Source organism: Uranotaenia lowii, unplaced genomic scaffold (genome assembly GCF_029784155.1).
Source record: "Uranotaenia lowii strain MFRU-FL unplaced genomic scaffold, ASM2978415v1 HiC_scaffold_146, whole genome shotgun sequence".
NCBI classification, from domain to species: domain Eukaryota; kingdom Metazoa; phylum Arthropoda; class Insecta; order Diptera; family Culicidae; genus Uranotaenia; species Uranotaenia lowii.
This window is the reverse complement of record NW_026597477.1, coordinates 62,580-75,000: the sequence shown is the minus strand read 5'-3', so window position 1 is coordinate 75,000 and position 12,421 is coordinate 62,580. Positions and strand designations below refer to the sequence as shown.

Genomic DNA, 12,421 nt, shown 5'->3' with positions numbered 1-12,421 from the left:
GCTTTAAAAAACGGATAGGTATTTTATTGAGGAGTTGCGTAAAGGTATGTTTTGAACATAGGTTTAACGGAAAATGCTTTATTTTGATATCATAAATATTTTGAAGATCATCAATAACTTTTGTCTTGAAACATATAAAATCGCCAACCAAGTTATGACTCATGAATCATTTCGAGCTAGTCTCTGTTCCATGTGCGAGAAAGTGTCGTTCCCAATCCAGGCCAACGTACACACCTGAACATATGTATCTCCCAGGTGACACCTCTGATCATCAGGTGTCCGCTAAACAGCCGGAAAAAGGAAAAACTGTATCGATCCAGTGTGATTAGATGACCGCAGAACGTGGAAAAGCTATAAAAGACCTCGGCAACCGACGACAAGTTTTAGTCTGGTTATCGTTGCAGTTCCTTCTAAAACTTACACCGTGGTGCGAAACTTGGCGAGACTTGTTGTTTGTTCTGGGTAGGGAAACGTGGGATAGTGTTGTTGGGAATTCGCCGAAGAGATTCAGTACAGAAAATTGAAGATCATTCTGAAGGGACAACGCTCTGTGGTCGGCGAGGGTGGTTGGGCTCAGTGTGGTTTGAAAAGTAAAGGCAATTTACCAAATCCACGATCAGCTGCTGGAACCGTAGTATTTTGGGGATCGAGGTTTTAAATTGCCGTTACAGCCGATAGTACTGAATAAGTGGATTACAATATTTTAATTTTATTTCTCGATTTTTTAAACCAGCCGTACGTGTAGTGAATGGGTAAGAGCTGAATTGAAGAAAAAATCTATTGATATCTGAGGTACCAGTAGAATAAATTTTACACTTGGAAACCAAAAGTGATATATGTGTAGTCGGACGAGTAGTTTCCAAGTTCAGTGGAATAAGAGAAGTAGCCGTCGCCACCAGGAAGCAACACCTCCGCGATTGTTGCCGTCGCCAGGAGCAGGAAAAGAAGGATTTTTGGATTTAACAACAGCTGCTCCAACTTCTCTTCCGCCGCTGCCAAACGAGTTGTTTGTAACGACCCCATACGCAAAAACGAGCAACGACATCGGCAAATCGTTCGTTTTCAGTTCCTTCATTCTTCTTTAACCCTTCCAGCATTGGTTGATCCTTTGTCCTATCCTAGCGCGTTACCCAAATTTGATTTAACATCGCCAAGTAAACGAAACAGCAGTATTTCTTTAGTTTCTATTCCTAATTTGATTTTCTTCCACCTCTTGGCAATAATTAGTCTGCAACAGAGGAAAATATCCGGAGCAAAAAAGGGCGTGCGAGGTGTTCTTACGGTGTGCCGGCCAAAAAATCGCGAAGAAAATTGATATCATTATCACCGCACCAATAGTGTAAAGTGCTCGGCAAAAAGTGAAAAGAAAGTCGAATCAATTGTGATACCCACAACTCATACAAGAAAAAAAGAAACACAATACCAGAAAAGTGAAACCACGGGACGGAACTGTCCCGAACCCAACTATTGGGCCATCGCGTCCAATCCGAACAGGAAATTTGGGATCCCCAAGCGCTTTGGGAGATCCTGACGTGTGATCTGGGCAGCAGCTAATCTACAAAAATCGACCCATCAAAGACGGTAGTAGAAACAGCAACGATCCAACCATGGAGTGCTGTCTTTCGGAGGAGGCCAAAGAGCAGAAGCGCATCAATCAGGAGATTGAGCGGCAGCTCCGGCGAGACAAACGGGACGCTCGGCGGGAGCTGAAGCTGTTACTGTTAGGTGAGTTTGAACACTTTTTTTTAAAATTTTTTACGAAGTTATTCATAATTTTTTGATTTTTAGATCTTGATTGATATTTGAATTCATTTGAGCCGAATTTATCAAAATCTGAAATATAGGTCTATATACAGTACCGTTCATAATTGTATAGAAATTGGAAGCACGCGCACTGTCACTTCGACTTTGAACTTCCATAACTTCTGACTCTGATGATATTTTTTGATCAAATTCTCTGCGTTAGATAGATCAACTATCACACTATTATATCACAAAATTTGAGCTTTCTGGAGTTTGTGTGGCCATAGATACAGTCATTCTACGAAAATCGGACTTTTTGGACTTTTCTCATTCATACTGCAATATCTCAGGAGCTGCACTACATTTTTTGTTGAAATTTTGCAGAGTGATTGTTGAAATATAAAGTAAGCATGTCTGAAGTTTATGGAAAGTTTTATCGATGGGATCAAAAGTTACGGGAGGTACAATTTTTCAGGCATGAACCTAAAAATGCGTTTTGTATAGAATTTTGGACGATTCATGAGAATATAATCGTTTCCATCCACAAATCAGTCAAAAAATGTCTGGCAAAAGCAATGATGAAATGAAAAAATGAAATTTAAGATCTATTTGTGTTTTGAAATCAGAATCTCGCAATATTGTTTTGATTTTTTGGTTCAAATAGATTTACTGGATGTTAAACATAAAATAGGAGTTTCCTATGAAAACAATCGTCCAAAATTCTATAGAAATCGCATTTTCAGGTTCATGCCTGAAAAATTGTACCTCCCGTAACTTTTGATCCCATCGATAAAACTTTTCAAAAACTTCAGACATGATAGCTTTACATTTCAACAATCACTCTGCAAAATTTCAATAAAAAATGTAGCATAGTTTCTGAGATATTACAGTTTGAATGAGAAAAGTCCAAAAAGTCCGATTTTCGTAGAATTACTGTATCTCAGGCCACACAAACTCCAGAAAGCTCAAATTTTGTGATATAATAGTGTGATAGTTGATCTATCTAACGCAGAAAATTTGATCAAAAAATATCATTAGAGTAAAAAGTTATGGAAGTTCAAAGTCGAAGTGACAGTGCGCGTGCTTCCAATTTCTATACAATTATGAACGGTACTGTATATACATAACTGTTAAGGGGGGAGTAGGGTCTAACGCTTTAAAAAAATCGATTTTTTTTTATTTTCTTATTGTAAAACATTTCAAGAATGTTGTGTAAAATTTTCAAGTCAATCGAAGCAAAACTGTAGAAATTATAGGACTTTATCTCTTCTTATCTAATACTGCAAGAGATAGAGAGAGCAGAAACTTCAAACGCGTTTTTCTCGAAAGCACATTTTTAAAGTCCGTGGACATCGTCATTTGAAAACTACTTCACCGATTCTTTTCAAATTTGGAACATATTTTCTACATATAAAATACCAAACCCCAACGATTTCTTTTTTTTCTACTTTGGGGAGATTTTACAGATAAAAAATGACAGATTTTTTCGTGAAAAATCGTAGTTTTTATTTCAAACAGCCACAAAAATTTCATAAACAAATTTTTTAAGTTAAATAAAATCGTTGGGGTCCAGAAAAACATCTATTAAAAATATTTTGCTCTGATTTTTTGCCTTCAGATGATTCTGTGCTGAGATACAGTGTCCACCGCAAATCCTGTTTTCTAAAAGGCATCCTCGAAAGTGCTCCTTCACCGGCTCATTTTTCAATATTTTTCTACGAAAAAATTACTAAATGTTCTTTTAACAATGCTTTCTATAATGCAAAAAATTTGAATATATTTGTTTGAACGATAGCTCTAAAAAAAATCGTGAAAATTGTGTTTTTTTCACCCGTTAGACCCTACTCCCCCCTTAAGCCATTTGAATTGCCAAGTCTGACTCTATGCAATGATAGATTTATGGATCGTAGACTAAAATAGAATTGATCCTTGTATTTATCTACTAAAATTTAGGGCACAAGGAAAGCTTCTCAGTCAAACACGAGAATACAATCGATCAATACCGTGAAATAAACTTGAAAATATCATATTTAATCTACGGCTACGCGACATGATTAGTTTTGTAACATGTTAGAATCGATAGGGTCAAAAAATTGAATTTCAACCGTATTTTGAATTGGAAAACTCTTCTAAAGTTTTTTTTTATTCTCCAGATTTTCTGAGCGAAAATTTTATTATGGCAGGAGGAATTAAAAAAAACAGTTCTAAAGGGTGTTCGGCTCAGAAAGTGATCAAAATAAATTGCGTGTGAATCGATTTTTTGTTTATAAAAAAATTAAAGTATCTTTCTTTTTGACATTCAATATGTACGGAAACGTAACGCGTTTAAGGAGGAGGGGGTATAGCAGCTTGTTGTGCTTTGTGAATTTTGAATAGAAAATCTTATAAGAATGTGTTACGAATGGGGAGGGGGATCAAATATTATCTTAAATTATGTTAAAAACGAACACAAACACATACAGGATCTCAATGAAACATGATATTTCCTCGAAGAGATTCCTTTTTTCTTAACTCTAAGCGTACATCTCTCGAGGATATTATGGCTAGCATCTTACAAATGCTAAAACCACCAACCCACCAAAAGTGTACTATGTATGCCGTGACCGGGATTTGATCTCATATCTGCTGGCTTAGAAGACTTGAAGGCTATCCTCTAGGCCACGGGCGGCGGCAAATGTTACGTAATATTTGAACGGCCCCTTATCCACTTTCTTCGCCACTTCGAACACCAGATTGCTTTGAACTGCTTCACGCTACTAACAGTTTTTTTAATCTTCGTAAGGCTCTGCTTAACTATCGTCCAATATTTTTCGATTGGTCAATGATCTGGTGTGTTAGAAGGGTTCTTATTCCTGAGCACAACCTTTTTTTCATTTGTTGATCACCCAGGTGGTAAATCCTTTCTACGGATTGCAATCCAAGGCGCGGCGAACCACCGCGTCCCACCTGTTTGATACTCTGGGTCCATGGGTGCCATTGGTGACTTATGATACTATGTATCCCTACACCATAAAATCCACCAGGGGCCTCTGGACATATTTCCCATCCGGACCTGCAACAAAGGCTATACCCATGATGGGAAGTTCATACTCGCGCAAAGTGCTACATGGCAATTCTCGTTTATACGTACTACACAAGCAATCGTCATCCACTCTGTTGTCACGACTCACGACTCACGGGTTGGCAGTCCGTTCGCCGCTACTCGTGACTCGAGTCTCACATTCGGCCTCTTGCCACAATTCGAGACGTCTAGAGCCGCCTCTCCTCGTGACTCGAGACCCTCTCACGCTCATCCTCTTGACACAATTTGAGGAGTCTTCACCCGCCTCTCCTCGGCCCTCTATCAATCCGTCTCTTGACCCAATTCGAGATGAGAACAACTCGCCTCTCCTCGGGTCTGAAGATATCCACACACCTAACCTGTTCTCCGTCTCGACTCTTCGAGACTCATTCTGAGGCCCATCCACTGGGCGCCACATGTTACGGCACAAGGCCCCTCTTCCCGTCTTGAGTCGGTCATATCCGCGAATCGGGCTAGGACCACCCGACGCACGAATTCGACCAACAAACGCTCGAATATTTGGTCGCCCGCATATCGGGATCGCGACTACCCGATACACGTTACGACCCCTTTCTCTTGCAACTGAGAACTGGCACCAAGGTACCCAGTCGCACCACGTTCGTGCCACACTCGGCACGCAGCTCGTCGGCGGGCTGGCTGCACCAAGTGTGACTGGTAGTTCTCTTGGCCGTACGCCTACAGGTGACAAGTCTGTAGACACGTTTTCACTCTGCACCACGGGGAGGTGGAACTACGTCGCAGAGCACAACCTGAATATTGTTAGCTGCATACCACTCCATGGCCTTTTTCCATAACGGCAGGTTATCGAATCCAGCCAAACCAACATAGACAAGATATGTTTCTTCAGGAAAGGCAGCAAACGTTTTGAATACACTCTCTCACGTAAATTTCCTGGTTGACGATCTCGGTTGCAATCAAACCAGGCAATCAAACCTTGTCAACAATGTCGTATACAGCTTCCGAGATCTTGTTTTTGCCTGATTGGGATATCCCCTCATTACACCCATAGTTAGAAGAGTTTGCACAGATCCAATGCTTATTTAGCAAATCTCTGTTCCCAAAATGCGCTGAAAAGTGTACTGTTCCAAAGATGATATGATTGGAAAAGCACTAAAAAATATAGTAAGAATCGAACTCGCTGCAATATCTCATCTCGGCTTGCCAGTCCGATATCTTACCCAGTGCACCATCTAAGTCGGTTAGCAAACGGAAATTTATTGTCATAGCCTTTCTGCCACCGCCGATTACCAAAAATTGCACAGCTTTGGCGATCTGCCGTTTGGCCGGTGTTTTTTTTCTTCATCCTCTCTGATGGGTCTTTAATGGGGAAGTGACGGAAATGGGATAGGAATGGGATTCTGCTTTATCTTGTGAAAGGATATACAGTGAGCGAAATAAGAATAGCACCACTATGTGTTTTGCTTGTAAAAATATGAATGATTGAAAATTACGAAAATTTTCTTCCACAGTTTGTTCTGAATTGCTCAACGGATAAATCAAGCATAAGTTTACTTTTTTTGGACGTAGCAATTGGCGTTGAGGACCAAAAATGTGAAAAAGGGTGCGAAATAAGAATAGCACCACTTGAGTTTTTCAACAAAAACAAGATTATTTTTAAAAATTTAATGTGTAAAAGTGAATAATAATGCTTCTACGAATTATTTGAATAGATAACTGCATTTTAAGGAGTTTTCCAAAATTTCAAAGGTTTTCAAAGGTATTAAAAGGATGTTTTAAGGGATGTTCCTCTAGCGTAAAAGGAATTTGATATTTGAGCTGTAATTCTTTTCCAAACTACTTACTTTCTTCATTAAAATGACGTGAAATGATGAAACAAACATTCGGGATTTATTTTGAATCATTCATATTTTTACAAGCAAAACACATAGTGGTGCTATTCTTATTTCGCTCACTGTAGGATATTGAGCTGAGAGGACAATGCCAGTTATTTTAAAGCTTGTTAATGCCGGTTCGGCATAGAATCCAATACCGATAATTCCACCTTCAAGGAAGTTCATCAATGGAGTAGAGTCTGTTTTGTGGGTGTACAAGTTTGACTTTTGATGCTCAATCCGAAGTTAAGCTTTTTTAAGAGAACTCCCTTAAGAGTACAAAATCTGATATCGCAATAAAACTCGAAACCCAAATAAAAAATCAACTGCTGGTACGGGAATCAAACCCATACCTGCAGTGGCACTGTGATAACTATCTCAGGATGCTGGACGTGGCATTCGCGACTTTATATTAACGTTGTTGTCGGCGGACTTTTTTTTGAAAAACTTACCCGGTACTACTGTGTTTGATGTTACTCTTGGGCTCCAACTAGCAGAAATCGGCTCAGGAGGCAACTGCCTTGCCAACTGAGCTATATCACAAGCCTTTTTCGGATGCTGATATAAAAAAAAAAACTAAGACAGACAAGTAAGTTCTGTAAATTTACCATAGAAGGTAGCTTACTTGCAAAAAAATCGCGACCCTGCAAGCGACCTTCTGGCAGTTAATCGGAACATAGAAAATGGCTGACAAAATCATGCGTTTTGTCTTTTTTCTCCGGCTTATTTATCAATTCCTTCCTGTTTTCGCAACGAAATGATTGGAATAGGTGCTACAGATTTTCCCAAAAAATATAACGAAGAATTAATTCGATGTGCAGCCTCCTACGATAGCCTTCAAGTCTTCTAAGCCAACGGTCATGAGATCGTATCCCGGTCGCGGCATCCATAGTACACTTCCTGTGTGTTGATGGTTTTAGAATTTGTAAGATTCTAGCCATCATATCCTCGAAAGTTGTACGCTTAGAGTTAAGCGAAAAAAGAATCTCTTCGAGGAAACTACCCAACTTTTTTCTAGAAAATTTCCTCGTTCACGGCCATTCTGGAGCGAAAGAGGAGTGGTTTTGATATCTTATTTTGCTTATTACTATCCAAGGCGGGACACTTTTGGGGAACTTGGTGTAAAGTGAAGTTTACTTCGGAAACACGTATTTTATACGGAAAGGAAAATACGAAGAGCCCTGTCAGTCATTGCTCTCCTGGATGGCATAGGATCGCCCTTCCCGAATGTCATGTTTGAATTCTCCGAGAAAATTGACTTGACCAACTGCATGTTCCCTAGGGTGATTCAACAAATGGGTATGTCCCAAAATCAAAATGTTTGAGCTGAAATCGTTTCTCGGTATATCGGAAGGTCGCATGCCAAATTTCAGCTCATATGGTTTTTCTAGTTGACTGCAAAATCCAGTTTAGTTTTAACTGTAATGAACATTAGGATGGCAATGAATGTATGGAAAAAAAATCATGCTCAAATTTCGCAAACCAATCATATAAATTTTGTAGATTGGTCCAAACTGACTTGTGCAAAATTTCAGCTCAATCGGACTTGATTTAGGGGTTCCTCAAAACGCTCAAACTTTTGGTTTTTTTGTACCTCAAAAATCATCAAAGGGGGATCAAAGGAAATCAAGAAAATCGAAATTTTTAGTTTGATGCCATATGACTTGAAAATGCATAAAACGTCAAGATCTGCTCTTATTTCGGAAAAAAAACATTTCCGACAAAAATCGACTTTCTAAAACGGTACCAAAACGTCGATTTTTGGCGAATTTTTTCCGAGTCTTCACGTTTCGTGCGTGCAGGCTTCGGATTCATTTGAGAGCAAACACCCACGGAGCTAAAATCTGCTCTCACTCTTTAAGCGAAGGAATGAGAAGGAGTGACCATCTGCCTCGAAGATGTCATGCTCCTAGGGAGTTCTTTTTACCTCTCGCTCCGCTCTTAAAAGATAAATGAGCGCTCTTCGGGAGCGTTCCCTAGGAGAACGCTTCAAGACTAACGTTATAAGCTGGGAATCTGGCTGGTTCGTGTTCTTTTTGATTTGCGCCGGCGGTGTCATTTGAAAATGATTTAATATGAATAACGAAAGGTAGGACGTGTCCCCGCTGATTATTTTGTTGAGTAGAGTGGCTCAAATAAGCAGACTGTTATGTGAAGTTTACATGCAAAATTTAAGTCAAATAGCACAAGAAGGACCTCTAGTTTGTAAAGAAATTTGAAATATTATCTTCGGGTAGCTATTATTTCATGAATAACCGTCAAACGGGGCATTATGCAACAGCCGGGTTAGATGCTACATTTTTTACCATATCAAGAGGTGTTATTTTTTATTTGAATATAATGAAGTGAAGTTATCATTAAATGATAACAAAATAATGATGACTAATTTGCTAACATCGTGAGATAAATTTTTAAATATAAATATTTTATGCAGCAGCTTTACAGTTTTAAAATCATTTTTGACAGAAAATTGTAAAATTTTATTCGAACAAAACAAAAACTTACTGCATTTGGTGCTTTATGCGTTATGACATCAGAAATATATCTTATACTATAAATTTTCAAACGTTTTCATTTGATTTTTTCATTCATTGTTGCCACTTATCTAGACCTTTTTTAGAAAGGTGAAAATCGTATGTTTTTACAGATTTGAAAATAGTTAGGGAAGCAATAATTTTTCCTTCTACGTAATTTTGATGTCCCATCAACCTTAAGCCTTTTGATTTAAAAGCAGAATAATTATCTGTGGACGTTAAGTTTTTAAAAGCCATTTAGGTTGATAAGTGTGCAGGATGTTCTTGTTTACAATACTTCTTTCAACACCGGCCGATTTCTTTGTAAAACATATCTGAAAGCCTTAACTTCGACAATCGTTTTACATGAACATTGAATGTAAATTAGAGCAATAATGTTAACGTTGTTAAGGTACAAAAATAGTCTAAAATTCGTTTTGCTTACATCGTCGCACAGCCACCCCCAGCAGCCAGCCAGCAGCTGTGAGCTACTTGAAGCAATCAAATATGTACCTAACTTGAAGCAATTCTAAATCGTCACACGCAAAGTTATTTCTCCCAGGGAGGCCTCTTTGGGAGGAGCGTAGAGCCTCCGAGGGAGCAAAGAGTGACTGGCGCTCCTAGCGATTCTGGCGGTAAGAGAAGCGAGAAAGAGTGATTTTCGACTGCCAGGAGTTTGGGAGTTCCTCCTCTATGAGTGGTACTGCTCTGCCTCTTTTGAGTCGCGCCTCAGGATGCGTCCGAAGCCTGCGTGCGTGTAAGTCATTTAGCATCAAAATTAAAAGAGCAAATAAAGGATTGAGAGTCAAAGTTTTTAAAAGTTAGGGTCATCGTGTAATTTTAACACAACATTGAACCAATATTTTTTTTATTGAAATTTTACTCCAAACCATATTTATTGATATTCATTGCAATTTTAAGCATTATGCCAGAAACGTACTTCTTAATCGAGTGTAGTTCCGGAATTGAAGACATGTGAATACATGTCACTACCAGTTCCTTGAAGAAGGGGCAAGATTGAAAATCCGGCCAGGAGAGCTTGGACGAACTTGGACGGCCAGGAGTTTGACGAAATTCGAGACATTTTGCATCCTGAAGTCCTCGGGAACAATTTGGCTTGTCGTACGCGGAAGCTGTACGCAGTTGACGTACAGCTTCCGCGCATGACTTTTCGCGGTCAGTTTTGGCTTCTCGTCTTGGTTTGGGGGCTTCTAGACCTTAAACGAACTTAGTTTGGCTCGTTTTTTGATCCTTTGCACGAAAGACGCACACACGTGCCAATTTTTCTTCAGGTCTCGGGCCGTAGGGTTTGATTTGCGTTTTAAGGCAGGAACCACGGGCTTGTGATCATTTCATTTGAGTTGAGTGCTTTTTCGTCCGGATGTGGGCATCCGATCCACAGTCAGACGTTCTTTGAAACGTTTTATTATACTGGACACGGTTGAATTTGCGATTCCCAGCTTTTTCCCGATGTCGCGGAAAACAGATTTGAAAGTACTGCTTCTAAGACGCCATATTTTGAAAACTTTGACTCACCTTATAAGCATAGCAATATAGCAGTTTTAAAACCTAATAAGCTGACATATGTTGTAGGTCATAGTTGATTTTATTTAGAAAGCTTTGCAGCAATTTCTGAATTTTCCTCTTTTAATCCGTCTGACTGGAGTATATTTCTTGATGCAGAAAACTAAATATAATTACCAATTCAAAACTAGTATAAATTTAGAAAATTTATCAAAACCCTGTTCGTTCATTCATCTTTTTGCTCCAGGCAAGCATGCATGAATTTTGCATTGGCAAAATCGATCCAAAACAGAGAACGTGTCCAAGTGGGCACTATTTTTCTTGTTCCCCTCTCCAGTCTCTCTTTGCAATGTGTGCAGCAGCAGCATCACAGCAAAGCTCGACGCCCCAGTCATTCATGATTTTCTTCCTGGTTAGTATATAGTGCCCTTGTGTGGTGGATAATTTTCGTTCATGCAGTAACATGCCCAACTTTCATTCACTAATCTAAAACCCATCTAGCCAGGGGAAAGCGAACGAAAGGTTGTTTCTGACTGAAGCCCCCCGAGATTCAGCCACCTCCCTTTTGGTTGCGGTTTTATGACACTTCCAAGAAAATAAATTCCAACCCAATCAGCCGCAGCAGCTTCAAGCATTTGGAGGCAGTGTTGACCCCTTCCTTCCAGAGAAGAAGAAAGCTGCTGCTGATGATTGTTTAGTTGCCGGGATTCTGGATCAGCAGCCAACAACGGCTCTACCTTCTTCCTTTCGAGACAAAAGTGATCTCATGCCAAGTTCATGACGAACGGTGTTGATGATGATGGTGCCGATGATGATAGTCAATGGGTTGTCGAACACACAAACTTGGACGGACCTCTTCTGAAAACTTGGGTGGCCAGCAAAGATTCGATAATAGAATGGCAATTTTTTGGAGCTGCACAGGCGCACCAGCACTGTTTGGTCGGTCGTTCGGTCTGCCATCTCTCCGGTTTTGCTTCCCATAGGAGAATGTGCATTGCTTCTGGAATTGCCAAACGCGTGATTTCTGGGTGAAGACAGTGATGCCCGGTTTGAGAGGTTTCAGCTCGGCAAGCTTCAGAAGTTTTCAATTAAAGTAGGGTGAGAATTCATTCATCGATGTTCGATTTTTCTATGAAAAATAATGTCTTCGCTGACATACAACAAGTAAAATGTATGAAATGTATTCTTTTACGAAATTCTTATGAAAAACCCGATAGAATTAACATTTGATATCAGAGTTTTGAAATTCTTATAATTTTCTTCTTTGGTTTCAGGGTTTTCAAATCAGTTGTTTTATGTTTATTGACATTTCCGTTTCCGCTAATCTTTCTTTTTTTTTTATTACAAACCCTGCTTACTGGACAACATACCAAATTCCAATATGAAAATTGTTTTGATCTAGTAAGTTCGGGTTTTAGTTATTATTTGAAGATACGTTCGGTTCTCTCATAATAAACTTAATAATATCTGTATATTCTCATAATAAACTTAATAATGTATCGGGGAGCAAATTCTCACGAATTCAGATTCCCGCAGGAATAGCAAAGAGTTTTGTAGGTTTCAATTTCGGTATTCTCGCAATCTGGAACATGATCTGATGAGCTCTCAATGGCTTCCGAAAGAAAGGGGACGATCCAAAGCAATAGCTGATGTAGAAAAGAGATATTTCGTTGTAAGAAGCAACGTGCCAGTAAGCAGAAAGCAAAGCGATGCTTTGTCGCCCCAGT

The 12,421-nt window shown here is 39.4% G+C and overlaps 1 protein-coding gene across 9 annotated transcripts in view; it reads left to right on the top strand.

Annotated features, from left to right (window-relative positions):
• The first annotated feature begins 339 nt into the window (after window positions 1-339).
• The window catches only part of LOC129759380 (guanine nucleotide-binding protein G(q) subunit alpha), a 37,120-nt gene continuing 25,038 nt past the window's right edge, over window positions 340-12,421 (top strand). For 3 of the 9 annotated variants that reach the window (XM_055756817.1, XM_055756814.1, XM_055756819.1), the window contains exon 1: window positions 759-1,725. In XM_055756817.1, the coding sequence (XP_055612792.1) occupies window positions 1,608-1,725 (118 nt within the window). In that variant the 5' untranslated portion in view covers window positions 759-1,607. The other 6 variants (XM_055756811.1, XM_055756812.1, XM_055756813.1 and 3 more) reach the window with 5 other exon arrangements.